This window comes from Mastigoproctus giganteus, chromosome 4 (genome assembly GCF_048544385.1).
Source record: "Mastigoproctus giganteus isolate SK-2022 chromosome 4, ASM4854438v1, whole genome shotgun sequence".
NCBI classification, from domain to species: domain Eukaryota; kingdom Metazoa; phylum Arthropoda; class Arachnida; order Uropygi; family Thelyphonidae; genus Mastigoproctus; species Mastigoproctus giganteus.
The window spans coordinates 1,111,635-1,129,952 of NC_143578.1; the positions used below are offsets into that span (position 1 = coordinate 1,111,635).

The following is an 18,318-nucleotide window of genomic DNA, read 5'->3' on the forward strand; positions in this document are numbered from 1 at the left end:
ACAGTGCGGCAGAGGAGGACAGGTTTTATTTTGTTATTTATTAAATCTGTTTATTATTCTGCTGAAGAGCAGTAAGTTAGGGGGGTGATATTTACATACAGAGGTTAAGAGAAGGACATCTGTCCAGCGGTTATATGCAGCACATGTACGCTTAACCCGAAAGGTACAGAATTTACGGTGTTTATTATTTTACATACTTCAAAGTTGTGCAATACCGAAGTGTCTCGAATTAAAGGATATTATTTTATCAAAATTGCTATAAATAACAAAACCACGAGGAATATGTACAAAATAAAGAGAATTGAGGCAGTCCTTCACAGGTTGTTGCCCGTGGTATCCCTTCAATCTTCACTACTGTTTTAGTGCTCACAGCCAGGCATCTTTGGAGTAGTAGATTCTAAAAGGTTGGTGCAGCCGATACCTGGATCTCGGTTGCATAAAACACACGAGATGAATTATTAGTCGATAGATACACTGTACCTGCTTTCCTCTCCATTGTAGATGACTCATCTTACGTGCAATGAGTTAAGGCAGACATGGACCTGGAGTTTTCGGTCAAAATAGCAGCGAGATCAGTTGGCACAGTGAATGAATGTATTGAAATGTCAAAGGGAATTACCAAAGGTGCTGTTTGAACGAAATTATTGGTTGGTTTTTCTTCAGAGTAGCACACAAACGATTCTATCTTTATTGTATTCAGTCACTGATTTGTTCCATGGATGCCTGATGCAATGCCCATAAGAGCGACAATGCTACGCGTTTAAAACTAATGAAATGCAGCGAGTGCAGAGTTCAGTCCTCACGAAGCGATTTCCAACGTGAGGATAATGACTGTGTAAGATTGCCGGGTGTGTAATTCTTTCAATTGCAAGAAAATGGGGAAAGTTTACCACCAAACAAATTTAACTCTGCTTAAGCAAAATAAAAAGAGAGATTAGAAAGGTCTTCTTAAGCTTAGTATGAGGTAAGAATTCCGAAGAACTTACTTTATGCTGAAGGTCTCTCTGCAGAGGTGTCCTGAGGGCAGCACATTGCCGAACATCGACAAGAACAGACTGTCTTTGGAGACGAGGAACTCATCGGGTTCCGGTAATGCTTTGGTCAAGTTCCTGATCGTCCACAGGTCGTAGATGAACACGTAATTTTCTTCACGGAGTTTCACAAAGGCTTCACTTTCGTCTTCTAACAGGAGCGAATTGTCGGCTTTAATGGTGTCCCAGATAAGTTTGTAATTTCCCTCCGAACATTCCTGTCAAGGCAAAATAAACTGAGTAACACTTGCAAATACCTCAAGAGTTCTTATCTGTTACTCCAATTGGACGTATTATCTAGATGTTCTGGGGGCAAAGACGTTTCACGTGAGCGGGTAGCTAATATCACGGAACAGAGCCTAAAAATCTTCAAGGGTTGTGTTAGGGTTGTTAAATATGCAGCAACAGTAAGTCTTAATTGTTTATATGTAACGTTAGAAGTGTCTTCAATAAAATGAGCGAATTTGAACTGCTCGTTAAAACAAGTAACGCGGACATAACAGGGCTTACAGAGACACCCGGAAATTGGGGATGATGAGTTTCAGTACGGCTTGTATAATGTATTTAGGAAGGATCGGTTAGATAGAAGGGGTGGTGGGGTAATGCTTCTTATCAGAAGCAGCCTGAGTGCGACGATAGCTTTCCCGGATTCAGACGTTTCACATGCTAGTATAGAGTCTGTATGGTGTGAGATAGTTGGAAACAAAGGTATAATGCGAGTAGGAGTAATCTACAGACCTGGTGATTGTGAAGATTATAACAAAAGCCTCTACATGCAAATGGAATGGGCAAGTAAGCGTCAATGCCTTATTATGGGTGATTTCAATCTGCCTCTAATTGATTGGAGTAAATGGGAAGGAAACTCGACATGGGGAACAAAATTTTTAAATCAACTAGATGACTGTTGTTTGTATCAACATGTGAGGGAAAGTACTAGAGAAAAGAATATCCTAGACCTCATCATCACACATGAATCAGATGACAGAACCGGACTGACAGTACAGGATCCAGTAGCAGGAAGTGATCACGGAGTTTTACGGTGGATGATGACGAGAGAGGTAGCAGAAGTAAAAGGCAAAGGAATGGGTTTTAATTTCAGAAAAGGAAATTACGATGCCTTAAGGTACTACATGGCCTCTATTATCTGGGTAGATATCGCGCAGAGAATGAATACAATTGAAGTTTTAAAACATTAATCACAGATGCCTTGAATGCGTATTTACCATTAAAAAAATACTCCACGAGGAGGGTTCCAAGTTGGATGAATAGTGAAGTTGCCACATTACTTGAGCAGAAAAAGGTGGCATGGAAAGGTTACAGAGCAATAAAAAGTACTGAAGCCTATAACAGCTACAAGGTGATGTGTAATAGAGCCACAGAAAAGGTTCGACAGGCAAAGGCAGTTTATGAGAAATCACTAGCAAACAGAGAAAAGAGGGGGGATAAAGAATTCTTCGCACATATAAATGCCAAGAAGAGCAGGACAAACCAGATCGGACCTTTACGTAAGGGAAAGGGGACAGTAATAAATACACCAGCTGCCGTTGCAGATGAACTCAACAGTTATTTTGCATCGATATTTACAAATGAAAAGCCTTTTGTGGCAATGGGAAATTGTGGGAGCGAAGTTGAAAAATATGTAATTAATGATATTGAAATTTCGCAAGATTATTTAATGAAAAAACTTTCGAGCCTACAGACCAGTAAGGCTCCTGGAGTTGATGGAATATACCCTATAATCTTAAGGGAGTGGGCAAGTGAGTGCATTGAACCATTGAGGCTAATTATGCGAGACTCTGGGGTTGCATAATTAGCCTCAATGGTTCAATGCACTCACTTGCCCAATCCCTAATGGTTCAATGAATCGTTCAATGCACTCACTCACTTGCCCACTCCTTTTCCAATCCAAGTGAACTTCCACAGAATCTAGTGATCCATAATTAGTCTCGCAGAGACTAATTATGCATCACTAGACTCTGGGGAGGTTCCCTTGGATTGGAAAAGTGCCAATGTATCTCCCATACATAAGGGTGGCTCTAAGAGTGAAGTGGGAAATTATCGACCTGTCAGTCTGACTTCAGTAGTAGTAGGGAAAATCATGGAGGCAATGATCAAGGGTGGAATTCAGGATCATTTGGATCGAATTGAAATTTTCAAGGATACTCAGCATGGTTTTGTAAAGGGAAAATCATGTTTAACAAATCTGTTTCGCTATTTTGAAAGGGTCATTCGCGAGCTGGATTTAGGGAATAATTTCGACATTGTTCATTTAGATTTTAGCAAAGCTCTTGACTTAGTCCCATATGAACGGTTGCTTTATAAGCTGTAACAGGTTGGAATCACTGGGAAAATCCTTAGATGGATAGCAGGATGGCTTCAGGGCAGGAGGCAGAGGGTTGTGATAAATGGCTATTCCTCACATTGGGTTGATGTAAGAAGTGGGATTCCCCAAGGATCAATATTGGGACCACTGTCGTTTTTAATTTTCATAAACGACATCGATGAAGGGATAGAGGGCGTGATGTCTAAATTTGCAGATGATGTTAAAATTGGTAGGGCAGTTAATGATCACTGTCAAGCTGAGCTTCTTCAGAGAGACCTAGATAGACTTTAAGATTGGTCAGAAAAATGGCAGCTATGCTTTAATCCAACAAAGTGTAAGGTATTGTAAGATGTAAAATCTTACAAAAATAATATTTTGTGGAAGAGGGAGATTTATTTAAAGTAAAACTTATAATATGGCAATATGGGGGAGCGAAACCATACGTCAAGAATATTACTAAGATCACTGGCAAGGATTAAATTAGACAACGTTTATGAAGGTCAGTGTTAAGCTTGACAAAGGCTAATGGCAAGGAAGGGGTGTACTTCGGTTCCCGGCGCACAGGAGCATCCAAAACAATGGAAACTGGTTGCAACTGCTATGAGTAAAAGGTGTCAACTCTGGTAAACAATAGCGCGGTGGACCATGTGCTGTCGGGACATTTCTTTAATCGGTTACTCCTGGACAGTAAAATACGGAACAATGCTGGGAATTAGATGGAAGTCTGGCTCTGGCCGACAGTGATGGCAAGTTTTAGAGATCGTGGGAAATTAGTCTGTTACAGTGTAACTATAAGCGGCTGACTTCAAAGGTACTGACAGCCAGAGAAAGTTTGCAGACTTCTTAAAATGAGAAGTTGGATCGAGCAACAAGGAGTCAACTTGAGAAAATTAAAATTAGCGAATAAGAAGAGAGAGAAAGTTGCTAAAATGAGTAAGATTGGTTAAACTAAAAACTAGGGCGTCTTTGACATATGTAGGCGGTACAGAAATTGAGATGAACAAAAAGTGAGTGAACGGGGGAAAACGGGAGAGAAACCACAGTTGAGTTTATGTGTGTTTTATGAAAATGGGTTAGTGGGATTCTAAGTTGAGTTTTTGTTGGTGCTAGGGAGAATGAAATAGTCAGCGGACACAGCAGTCGAGATTTTCATCGAGATAAGTAAAATGAGTTAGTGACATGGACAGTTAAGGGTTCTGTTGTGGTAGGAAATATGTGTCAGTTAACAGTGGAGTGTTGGTCGTGGTGGGAAAAGGGAGGGTAGCGCCCTGGGAAGTTTTCTCCTTGAAAAAAGTTCTTAATAGATGGAGCGGAAAAACGAGGGTAGCACCCTATGAGTTTTTCCTTGTGATAGTTTTAATAAAGTGGAGAGGAGAAGGAGTTAGTGTGAGATGCCCTATGAGTTTTCCTTGTGACAGGTTTTAATAAGGTGGAGAGAAAGGGAGCGAAATCCGCAGAAGCTCAAGAGAAGGAGCGAAAATGCGAAATTAGTAGCTCGAGGAGAAGGAAGGAAGCAACGAATGGAAAAGATAGAAGTAGCGCGATTAAGGTGGAGAAAGAACGCCAGTCCCCATGCAGCAAAGAGTTCCTAAAAACTACCTGTAGCAAATTCAGGTGTAGCAGATGAAGGAGATCCTCAGAGAGCCAAAAAAGGAAAGCTTGAAACCGCCACGGAAAACAAAAGAAAGAAGAAAGATAATAGTAAGTACTGTAAGTTAACAAGAACTGTGAGTGAAACAGTATAGCGATTAATTAATGAAAAAGGGATAGCACTAGAAGTAAATTGATAGATAAATTATCTCTTAAGTAAATTATATATATACTAACAGAGTTTAATTAATTCAAAAAGGTTATTGTAAAATGCAAAAGAAACGAAAGATATGTAATAGATTAAATTGTTGTTCAAATGATTATAATATGTTAGAAGGATAATTGAACTATATAAAAAACTTTGAATGTTTTTAGGACAGATAATTGAATCCTATGAGAAGTTTTGATTATGTTTTAAGGATAGGTAATTGAATATAGTGTTTGTATTAATGAAGAATTGTTGGTCCAACTGAAAGACTAATAACAAACAGAGACTTTAGGAAAGTTAAGATTGGTCTTCAGTGTATTGTAACAGAATGGCGAGAACACAGAGTATAATGATGAAAATAGCATATTGATTGTTAATATAAGAATAATATATGCAAGGTATCCTTGACTTAACCTTGTATGCATATTACATATTTTTTTTTTTCAATTGTATATTATGGTGTTTATTTACATATATACATATGTAAATAAACTTTGTTGTTTGTTAATTTGTGAGTTGTTATTCCTGAACACTCAGCCTTTCCGAAGGGAATTATACACAATTGAGAAGTTCCCACGAATCTGGAATTCTCCTAGGAAGTAAAGTCAGATGCGTAAGTGGGGGAAATAAGAATAAAGTGGACAAACACATAATAGCCAGCCAAACGAAACAAAAAAAACGAAATAAAAATAAAATAAATAAATAAATACTAAATATATAAACAATCATCATTGTTTTCCACCCCCCACAGTATTACACCTGGGAAACAGTAATCCCAAAATAACTTATTCACTTGGTGGAGCTCAACTAAACCCAGTACTGGAGGAAAGGGACTTGGGTGTTACGATACGGTTAGACATGAAATTCTCTGAGCATTGTAAACAGGTTGCAAGGAAGGCCCATGGTGTCCTATCGATGATCTATCGAACTTTTGCAAGTAGAGATAGGGACGTGATAATCCCATTATATAAGGCCTATGTTAGACCACACTTGGAATACTGTGTTCAAGTATGGAGACCGCACCTAAAGAAAGACATCGAGCTTCTTGAAAGGGTGTTAAAAGAAGGGTAACTCGCCTGGTGAGATCGGCAAAAGGGCGTCCTTATGAAGAAAGACTTCGAATATGTGGGTTGCAGAGTTTGGAAACTAGACACCTTAGAGGAGATTTGATTGAGGTGTTTAAGGCTCTGAGAGGCATCAGTAAAATGAATGATGATGAAATTTTCAAGATTATAAATGATGATAGAACTAGGGGACATAAATTCAAGTTACGGGGGGAAATGTTTAGATTGGACTGCAGGAAGTTTTATTTTAGCCAGCGAGTTATAAATTACTGGAATAAGTTGCCTTCATGGGTGATAGAGGTTGAAAATTTGGGGAAATTCAAAGGTCATCTGGATGGTACTTTCGGGTAAGGGAAGCGCATAGGATGATAGGTTTAATTTCCTTTTCTTTTATTAATTATTATTATTTATTTTTTTTAATTTTTGTTATCATTGTTTTGTTCGATTTTTTTTTTGGCTGGTGCAGCATAAGCCATAGGCTTTCTTGCATCATGCGACTGTTACTAATACTAATACTAAACACACCCAGTCAGTTACAATCAACCCAATGCAAAGGCGAGAAAAAACCTAAAAGTTTCGGACGTTCCCTTACAACTGAATTAAACTAACAGCCATGGGGTTGGATTTACATAGTGTGCATAGCGTTGTATTGTACTCTGATTTCAGAGTTGATTTCATGTAGATAATTTATAATTTTGCAAGCGGTAATGAGAGCATTACCACTTGCAAAATCTCAGATAGCAGTTCTGCTGCACATGCGTCACTTCATAATAGCAACCACTTTTTGGGACTGATCTTCTGGACAGGACATTGTCGTACCTTTTCCTTTTGGTGGGGCACGGGCCTGCCCCACTGTCATTAACTGGGGGCATAGTCTCTATCTCCCCCCCAGCCTTCAGTTTCTCTTCCCAACTCTACATACTATACACTAGTGTGCGTCCTACACGTCAAAATTTAACCTCATCCATTGACTTTCGGCGTCCAACACAGCGGATTTTTTTTTTTTTTTTAGATCCTAGCCGCTGAAATCTCAGGAATTTAGCTGACAGACCTGTCAGAGTAAAATTCTTAGCCTACTGGGTACATGGGGCCAAGTGTGGGCAAAGCAGGGCCTCGGCAGGAGTCCGGAGGCTAAATGGCCATAGGAACAACGGTACCCAACATTACACAAATACATGATGCACACACTAAATCTCTGGCCTTCCCATCCCAGCGAATTGGCACAGGAATAATGAAAGCAACGCAGAGATGGGGGCAATCCCTGGTACCATATGACATCAACACACACTTTACACTTTCTACACACTCGCATACGTCTGTTCTGGAAATTCTGAACTGAAAAAGTTTGTGCTTCAAGGATCCATGCCCCGTTATGATGTAAGACGAGTAGATGTCAAGAGAAAACCAACAATTTTGCTTCTTATTTAATAAGAAAGGAACCCTCAGGAGAAAATGTTCTTGTGAACAGCCCGGCTGTAGTAGAGTCCCAACGGGTTTGCCAAATGTTCACACATTCATTCCAGCATCGAGATCGTTCTTTTTTAACATCCATCTGTAAATTTAGCGTTATGCCCAAAAAGCGTTATGCTCAAAACTCCAGCAATCTACCAAGTGATGCACACCCGATTCGAGCCTCAAAACAGAAAAACCAAGTGCAAACTACTCTGGTTAAAAAGGACATTGTTTTATTAGGAGACTCCATTGTCAGGGAAACGGGGAATATTTTTTGTAATAAAGATAGGAGAAGGAGAACCAGGGTATGTCTGCCGGGAGCAACTATTGATGATGTCACCAACAGACTGTCAGATTTTAAAGGGGGTAAAGAAAATATTATTATTCATGTGGGGACAAATGACATTAAACGTACACGATCTGACGATTTGTTGGAAAAATACAGGACCATGCTGAGGAAATGTCGCGAGCTAGGCCATAATGTCTGTGTGTCTGCAATTCTGCCCAGACACGATAGGAGGGATTATATGTTAAGAGCCTTGTGGATTAACTCAAGACTTGAAGGAATCTGCAAGGCTTTAGGGGGTAAATTTCTATCAGCATGGCCCACACTTGTAGGTAGAAGGAATTTGTTTTGTAGAGACGGGATACACTTAAACAAAGGTGGTGCACAAGTTTTTGCCAGTATTATTGAGGATACCTTAAAGGTTCAGGGAAACTGCTAGTTAGGGGGGGATGTGGGTAATACTGACACGCGTTTATCTGATAATATTGGTCAAAGTAACTCTTGCACATACCTCAAGAGTTCTTATCTGTTACCCCAACTGGACGTATTATCTAGATGTTCTGGGGGCACAAACGTTTCACGTGGGCGGGTAGCTAATGCCAGGGAAGAGAGCCTAAAAAACTTCAAGGGTTGTGTTAGGGTTGTTAAATATACAAGAACAGTAAATCTTAATTGTTTATACAGTAACGTTAGAAGTGTCGTCAATAAAATGAACGAATTCGAACTGCTGGTTAAAACAAGTAACGCGGACATAATAGGGCTTACGGAGACACCCGAAAATTGGGGATGATGAGTTTCAGTATGACTTGTGTAATGTATTTGGGAAGGATAGGGTAGATAGAAGGTGTAATGCATCTTATCAGAAGCAGCCTGAGTGCGACGATAGCTTTCCCGGATTCAGACATTTCACATGCTAGTATAGAATCCGTTTGGTGTGAGATAGTTGGAAACAAAGGTATAATGCGAGTAGGAGTAATCTACAGACCAGGTGATTGTGATGATTATGACAAAAGCCTCTACATGCAAATGGAATGGGCAAGTAAGCGTCAATGCCTTATTATGGGTGATTTCACTCTGCCTCTAATTGATTGGAGTAAATGGGAAGGAAACTCGACATGGGGAACAAAATTTTTAAATCAACTAGATGACTGTTATTTGTATCAACATGTCAGAGAAAAGAATATCCAAGACCTCATCATCACCCACGAATCAGATGACATAACAGGGCTGACAGTAGAGGAACCAGTAGCAGGAAGTGATCACGGAGTTCTACGGTGGATGATGACGAGAGAGGTAGCTGAAGTAAAAGGCAAAGGAATGGGTTTTAATTTCGGAAAAGGAAATTACGATGCCTTAAGGTACTACATGGCCTCTATTAACTGGGTAGATATCGCGCAGAGAATGAATACAATTGAACTGTGGTACGCTTTGAAAACATCATTCACAGATGCCTTGAATGCGTATATACCATTAAAAAAATACTCCACGAGGAGGGTTCCAAGTTGGATGAATAGTGAAGTTGCCGCATTACTTGAGCAGAAAAAGGTGGCATGGGAAGGTTACAGAGCAATAAAAAGTACTGAAGCCTATAACAGCTACAAGGTGATGTGTAATAGAGCCACAGAAAAGGTTCGACAGGCAAAGGCAGTTTATGAGAAATCGCTAGCAAACAGAGCAAAAACGGAATAAGGAATTCTTCATATATATCAATGCCAAGAAGAGCAGGACAAACCAGATTGAACAAACCTTTACGTAAGTGAAAGGGGATAGTATTAAATACACCAACTGACGTTGCAGATGAACTCAACAGTTATTTTGCATCGATATTTACAAATGAAAAGCCTTTTGTGGCAATGGGAAATTGTGGTAGCGAAGTTAAAAAATATGTAATTAATGATATTGAAATTTCGCAAGATTATTTAATGAAAAAACTTTCAAGCCTACAGACTAGTAAGGCTCCTGGAGTTGATGGAATATACCCTATAATCTTGAGAGAGGCGGCAAGCGAGTGCATTGAACCACTGAGGCTGGTTATGCGAGCATCACTAGACTCTGGGGAGATTCCCTTGGATTGGAAAAGTTCCAATGTATCTCCCATACATAAGGGTGGCTCTAAGAGTGAAGTGGGAAATTATCGACCTGTCAGTCTGACTTCAGTAGTAGTAGGGAAAATCATGGAGGCAATGATCAAGGGTGGAATTCAGGATCATTTGGATCGAATTGAAATTCTCAAGGATACTCAGCATGGTTTCATAAAGGGAAAATCATGTTTAACAAATCTGGTTCGCTATTTCGAAAGGGTCACTCACGAGCTGGATTTAGGGAATAATTTCGACATTGTTTATTTAGATTTCAGCAAAGCTTTTGACTCAGTCCCACATGAGCGGTTGCTTTATAAGCTGGAACAAGTTGGAATCACTGGGAAAATCCTTAGATGGATAGAAGGATGGCTTCAGGGCAGGAGGCAGAGGGTTGTGATAAATGGCTATTCCTCAGATTGGGTTGATGTAAGAAGTGGGGTTCCCCAAGGATCAGTATTAGGACCCTCTTGTTTTTAATTTTCATAAACGACATTGATGAAGGGATAGAGGGCGTGATGTCTAAATTTGCAGATGATGTTAAAATTGGGAGAGTAGTTAATGATCACTGTCAAGCTGAGCTTCTTCAGAGAGACCTAGATAGACTTCAGGAATGGTCAGGAAAATGGCAGCTGTGCTTTAATCCAACAAAGTGTAAGGTATTACAACCTGGGAAACAGTAATCCCAAAAAAACTTATTCACTTGGTGGAGTTCAACTAAACCGAGTACTGGAGGAAAGGGACTTGGGTGTTACGATACGGTCAGACATGAAATTCTCTGAGCATTGTAAACAGGTTGCAAGGAAGGCCCATGGTGTCCTATCGATGATCTATCGAACTTTTGCAAGTAGAGATAGGGACGTGATAATCCCATTATATAAGGCTTATGTTAGACCACACTTGGAATACTGTGTTCAAGTATGGAGACCGCACCTAAAGAAAGACATCGAGCTTCTTGAAAGGGTGCAAAGAAGGGTAACTCGCCTGGTGAGATCGGCAAAAGGGTGTCCTTATGAAGAAAGACTTCGAATATGTGGGTTGCAGAGTTTGGAAACTAGACACCTTAGAGGAGATTTGATTGAGGTATTTAAGACTCTGAGAGGCATCAGTAAAATGAATGAGGACGAAATTTTCAAGATTATAAATGATGCTAGAACTAGGGGACATAAATTCAAGTTACGGGGGGAAATGTTTAGATTGGATTGCAGGAAGTTCTATTTTAGCCAGCGAGTTATAAATTACTGGAATAAGTTGCCTTCATGGGTGCTAGAGGCCGACAGTTTGGGGAAATTCAAAGGTCATCTGGATAGTACTTTTGGTAAGGGAAGCGCATAGGATGATAGGTTTAATTTCCTTTTTATTTTATTTTTTTTTATTTATTAATTATTATTATTTAGTTATTTATTTATTATTATTTTTTTTTTTTTTTGTTTTTATCATTGTTTTGTTCGGATTTTTTTTTTTTTTTTTGGCTGGTGCAGCATAAGCCATAGGCTTTCTTGCACCATGCGGCCGTTACTAATACTAATACTAAAAAAGTCACGTGATAATGCTAACACAGTACTAGTGAAGACTGGAATATTACAAAAGCGCTACAAAGTTGGCATTGCATCGCGCACATAAATATTACTTTTTTGACTTTAACTCCATAAATTTACATTTTTGTCATTTTGACTGATATCAACTTTTAACTTCGGTTCTAATTTTTATTTAATTCTCTTCCTTTATTTATTTATTGTTTTATGTCTGCCATCCTATGAACACTGCTTCATTTCCACGCTAACCAGAGCCACTAATATATATATATATTTTATACACTTCGCAGAAATACAAAGAATCAGGAATGAATGACGAATTTGGAAGACAATTCTCTGGCACTAAATTTTGAGGGTGTTTTTGCTGAGTTAGTTATTTGCTTTAATAAATGTAATTTAGCATTCTTCCATTTAGATCATTATTTCAGTTACCATTACAATAACAAAACAAAAAAAAAAAACACTATAATTGAAATTTTTTATTTATGAATTTTCTCATTTTATAAGAAAGATATTTGAATTACGTGTAGTCCAATGCAAATTGAATTATCGCATGAAAGGTCCTGTAATATATATATAGAAGAACGACGTGCTCATTTAATTCATAAATTAAAAGCAAGACTAAAGACTTATATGCCCAGTATAAGAAACAAAACTAATTTAATTATTAATAAAAACAATAGACAAAATTATGACCAGCTGCATAACCAAGAAGATATCACACCACTTGGAGAGCCAGAACATAATAGCCGAACGTAGTGTATTGTTTTAATTGAATGGTGCCAAAGACCCTAGCAGCAGTCTCCCAGAGAACATGTACAAGAGACTCCAGAAAGTTGCAATCCCGAATACCTGTAGGATAGTCAGAGTTCCTGGATCTACAGTAACACCACACATTACAGCCACCCGTGCACTTGGTAGTAATACCCGTCGCAGGGTGGATCCACCCAATCGGTAATAATGTAAGAACAACAGTAGCTACTATTAAAGCACCGTGTCCCAATCCATAATCCAATCATTGATTTCATAATCTGTAGAGGTGGCATCACATGTTTTGTGAAGTATTGCACTGAGTGGGATACAAGGTTTAGAAATCACTTGTAGATGATGACCCTATGGGAATGTTGCATTATACAGCCTCAGCCTCAAGAGCAACGTGACTCTACATAAGAGCCTAGCAGCAATAAGTACACAGAGAACAGATACATGCAAATACACTGAGTTAGATGAATGATTCAGATTTCACTTGATTGACACTGAGGTAACTTTGCATTATATGCCTCCTGAGCCACAAGAGCAATGTGACCCTACATAACAGCCTAGCAGCAATATGTTCAGAGAGAACACACATACACATACACACAGTTCAATAAATGGTTCAGGCTTCACTTGGTGGATGATGATGACACTGTTGGAACATTGTATTATACAGCTCCTTAGCCACAACAGCAATGTGACCCTAAATAACAGCAATGAAACTCCCAGAGAAAACTTACACATACACATGCTCACTTTCCACGACCAAAGCCGTGTTGATTTTGATAAATGTAAGGCTTGAAAAAATTTAAAAGTTGTTTATGCACTACCGTGTCAAATAGTTTAGAAAGGATTTTTTTTTTTTTGCTAGAGAGTGGTCTGAAACCTTATAAAGACCACTTGTCACCTCTTTTGAATACCAGAAGAGTGTTAACCTGATTGAAATCCTTTGGGTAAATGCTCAGTCTCAGAGATAAGTTGCAAATATGAAGCATGATAGAATTAAGAGTGGTGGCAGACTTTTCCCAAATACCGTTGGCGAGTCACCTGGGTCTTTTGTATTGTCATTTTTTATATTCTTCAATGCTGAGTTTTGGTCATCCCTATCGATCAACAGATCTCAACCAGGAAATGAAACCAAAGGCTCCGTATCAGTGGTCTCAATCCTTGACAAACGTTTGGCAAATACTTCAGCAGTGTGAAATTCATCTGACAGTAGAATTAAAACTGAATAATGGAGCTGTATATTATTTATCATTAAGGTATATGTAGTTCAGAATGAACAGTTAACCCAGTATTGATCAAATAATATTTCTCTGATCTCTAAAAAAACAGAAATCTTGACACGGTTTTCTCCAGAAAAATCAAATCGTGACAATTTTCCCATCTATCTTTCACAGCACATGCTTAACATTTCCCAGTTACACGTGTCTAACACGTTTTAATAGTTTTTGAAGGAAGTTTCACGCTTGACTGGACAGACAAATATTTTTCACTTTTTGTTTTTCCATAATTCACAAGATAGCCTGAATAAGTACTTTTTGCGCACGTGCTTGGTACTTCTGGTTCCCAAACAGGAGTACCAAGCACATGTGCAAGCTCTAAGTCAATAAAACTTGTTTTAGCATAAAGTTTTGTAGAACGTTTTCCTTATGAAATACCAAATAGACTTCAGAAAAGCAAAATATCTGATACACTTCTCATTGTGTTCAACAATCCCTTTCATGGCCATTTTAATCCTCTCTCTCTCCGGATCTCTGCGGATCTGTTCCACAGTGAACATTAATAGAGATAGAGGAACGCGGATCCATCCCCTCTTCGAGGCTACTATCCTCAGAAGGGATGAACGGTTCCATATGACCCACTTCCGGTTCCATAACACAAGAGAACGGAATGAAACACGTGATGAGTACCGTGAACCTGCTGTAATTTAAAGATGCACCGCAGAACGAAGAAAATACCGCTGAAGAAGAAGGCAGGAGCCTTCGAAAGCTATGGTTTTATCGCTTTTAATTTAGTGTATTTTAATGTATTTTATATATTTTAGTTGTAAAGTTAAGTATAATTTATTGTAAATACATCAAGATTCCAGTTTTCGTTTTCGTTGTGTTTTATTTCTACATAAGGTTGGTGGAAATCATTTAAAACTGCAACATGAATATACCCAACCTCACAGGCCTGTTTGAAGAATTCAATATAAATTATTTTCCTACCTTTTTAAGGCTACAACGCCATAATGGTCGCCAGATTGGCGCCATTCCTAGCGTAACTCTACCTTCTAAATAAATCTTTCTATAAAATACATTCCAAACTGTGGTCCTTGAGGATGTCACAGACATTCTCTCAGATATGCCAGACAAGCTGTACTTGCTACCTGCGAGTCTAAAACGTTGATGGAACTGATATTCGGGTGACATTCAAGTCATTTTGTTATTTTGGTTTTTAGGAGCATTAGCAACTAAGGCCATATTGCTCCGGTGCAGTGGTCATTCCCTGACCTTTCCGCATCCTCCGTATTTGGTGGTGACGGGCTCGAATCTCGGTCTAATCAAGAAGCGTGTGTTACGCACTGCTGCTCCTTCCCACCTGGCAACGGAGGCGCTTGACATTCAAGTGAAGTAGACCGAATTTCGGCGAAGTCCGGACGGTTTGTGACAGCCAAATCCTCTGCTTGCACCTTCACGATGGTAGGACTATTAGTAATCCTGGGTATAACCTCCATGCACAAGCACACTGTGGGTGACCATCCAGCTATGAACCAACATAAGCAGGGGTCGAGGTGTGGCGCCCACACCCCATCGAGGAACACCGCCCATCTATGTTACTAGGCAGTACTAGGTGGTAGATGACTCTCGTCAACCGGTGAAATACCACCACTTTGCTTATTGGAGGCTTGAAGTAGTGGAACCCATGTTTAATCTCCACAGCTAAGTTCCTGTCAACCCTTCCCCATCTCTTCCATCATGCAGTATGATTGATGACTTTTGAGGTTTCGATGAACGTCTTGGCGAGATCCAATATTCCTTACATTTCGAGGGTACAGCTCTAAAACGGTGTTCGCAGGCCGGCCGCTAGTTAGTACACCGGACCGAACCTAATGGTAACTCTCTAGGAGGCTTCCGGATCAGCTGGTGTATAATTTTACTACCTCTACTCTGCCAGATAGTGACTGGAGGGAGTCCGAGTAGTGTGTATGCGGGGAGCATTGTCGAGGCCACGTTATGTCAAGGATCTGGGTATATTCTTACCACATGTACGCCATATCCAAAAATTTCATTACTTCATACAGCATGTCCCACCTACTTTTTCTTACTGTTGAATACACCATGAATTGTCAAAATAATAGATCAGCTTATCTGCGAAAAGATCTAAATCTCCCAAACAATTTACAAATATACGTGATCACAATTGTAACCTCAACGATGTCCATTTCCACTTGCAGTCTGCCAAACCCCATGTACTCATTCTGACAGAATCTCAGTTATCGGTTGATTCAACTACTGCTCATCTCAGTTGCTCAAATTATTCGCTGTACAAATCCTTTCGCTTCAAAAGTGGTACTTGTGCATATGTCCGTTCCGATATTTCCTGTGAGAGACTTGATAATTTGGAATCTCCTCTTTTCGATCTTCTTTGGTTTAAAATCTTTTTACCTCATTGTGTGAAATTGATCTGTTGTCTCTACCGTTCTACCAACTCCACTAATTACTTGGAGCTCTTTCGCTTCCTTGCTCACGGTACACTATTGTGTGTAACGGGTCAAACCTCCTCCCGCCTACTGTATAGAACTAGAACTATACAGTGATCGAGTATTTCCTCATACTGCGATGCTTTTCAATGCCAGGAATTCGTATATTTTGTGTATACAAACTTCAGACTTCAATGTCTGAAGATTTCTCTCTTCAGACAATTAAGATTTATGTATTTTTAGTGCAAATAACTCTTGTGAAATTTCATTCCATTCTAAGACTCACCTTGATGGCTTCCAGGATTGAGGAATCAACGACAGTCCCACAGGAGGTTTCTTTGTTTTCCAGCGCCGTCAGCAACTGTTCCACGTTCGAGATCGCCTTGTCCTTGCGAGGAAGCAGCACGGACGCCAAAAGACGACCGCTGTAGGCAGCCACCACGACCACCGCAAACAACCACCAGAACGCCACGAACACCCGGAAGGCAGGAAAGCGAAACACAGACGTCCTCATCCCTGGAAGAGAGAGAGAGAAACGGAAATACAGATGGAGTGAGTAATTCAAAAAGAACGGTGACCACTGTGTTATAAAAGAGGAAAGAGAAGGAACTGAGAGAAAGTGGCATCCAGCGGTGCTTTGTTTCCATTTATGTGAGGTTTACACGCTTCAAATACCAAAGTGTGGTGTCGTTCCTGCGCTATGCATCTTCTAAGGGAAACCAACAAACTTCACATTTTCTGACATCCTTCTTTGAGCGCTGCAAAGAAAAAAAGATGAAGCTCCAGATCGGAACCAAAATTTGTGTGGTTTCTATAGAGATGTCAAGGTATCTAACAAAAAAAAGTTCATCATTCTATCACAACTGCTTCTGAGGGAATACAAATCTTCTTTAACTCCCTCTCCTCGTAAATTTATATCTAATCTTTATTTAGTTTTAAAATAGCAGTGTGGTGCATCTTTTCTGTTCACTCAGAGAGAAGTTTATGCACTTATTTACAATGGCTTTTTAGAATCAAAAGTTTTTAAGTTGCTTTTCTCTTGTGGATTGTTCAGTTCAATTTTATTCGCCACATAGTTCCAGTAGCCCCGGGGTAGAAGCCGAAACCCATACAGTGGCTTACCGATGGGTGTCTTCAAGTATTTGTTGTCTTTTAAATTCAATTCTCGCCATTGGTAAATTTATTTGGCTTTATTCGGAGGCAGTTGAAATATTGTGGGGTGTTCCCTGGGACAAAAATGTAGCTTGGACCTTGGATTGTCTGTCAGTGTCATCCAGAGAAAGAAGTCCATTTTGATTGGTTAATCTCCCTGGTTCTTCTTCCTGAGATAAGACGTCAGCAGAGGGGAGTGAATTCGCTCAGACAGAACCTTGCAAGCGTGGATATACCATGAAAGGCTATTGATAAAAGCGAAAAAAACCTAAAATACGTGCGGATTTGGCAGACTGAAAGTGGAATGGACATCATCATTGAGATTAGAACAAAGACCATGTATATTTGGGAAGTGAACTAGAAAGTGTTTCGGTGGTTTGGATCTTTTCGCAGACAGTTTGACTATTCATCCTATGTCAGTTTTTACTGTTCAACCCCTATTTCGTTCGTTCTAGGGGGTGACCAGCTGGTATTCACCTATATACTAAGTGACCTATTTAAACAAATAAAATCCCAGCTTATGGTTTTTGGATTTTGGAGATTGCGGAATATTGGTTATTGGATTCGATATATACTCTGGCCTACCATAATATCCTGCCATTTGCCAAAAAAAAAGAAAAAAGTTTTTATTGTATCATTTAATATTTGTGCTGAAACCTTTTGCTTTTATCACGGCCTTCAATCTTCGCGGCATACTCTCAGCCAGTTTTTTTATATACACTGAGTGATCACTGAATTATGACCACCCCTATGAAAACTGCATGCGACCCGTTGACCACGTGAGGTACGAGAGTGCGGAGATAGTCGACCTACGTAGCATAGATAAGGTGTCAATGGTTCAGCAGGTAGTAAAATTCCGAGCGTGATGGGTAAAAGGAACGACTTTGATAAAGCACAGATTGTAGGTGCTCGACGAGCTGGTGCCTCGATTTCTCAAACGGCTGAACTGGGGGGGGGGGGGTGTTTGAGAGCCACAGTATTTAAAGTGTACCAGGACTGGCGTCAAAATGGTCAAATAACGACCCCACTGCAAAACTGCAAAGGTCAGCGAAAGATTGATGTTGGAGGTGAACGTCGGGTCCGACGACACGTACTGGGGCAGCACTGTTGAAGGGTTGACTACCCAATACAACATGGGCCAACCTGAAATAATAT

General features: G+C 39.7%; 1 protein-coding gene across 1 annotated transcript in view; it reads right to left on the reverse strand.

Moving 5' to 3' along the window:
• Positions 1-18,318, reverse strand: part of LOC150086328 (uncharacterized) — a 193,285-nt gene that overhangs the window by 800 nt on the left and 174,167 nt on the right. Inside the window, exons 11-12 of the mRNA XM_090372545.1 lie at positions 16,298-16,527; positions 987-1,249 (exon numbers count right to left, since the gene is read on the reverse strand). Of these exons, the coding sequence (XP_090228671.1) occupies positions 987-1,249; positions 16,298-16,527 (493 nt within the window). The remainder of the gene's footprint in view (positions 1-986; positions 1,250-16,297; positions 16,528-18,318) is intronic.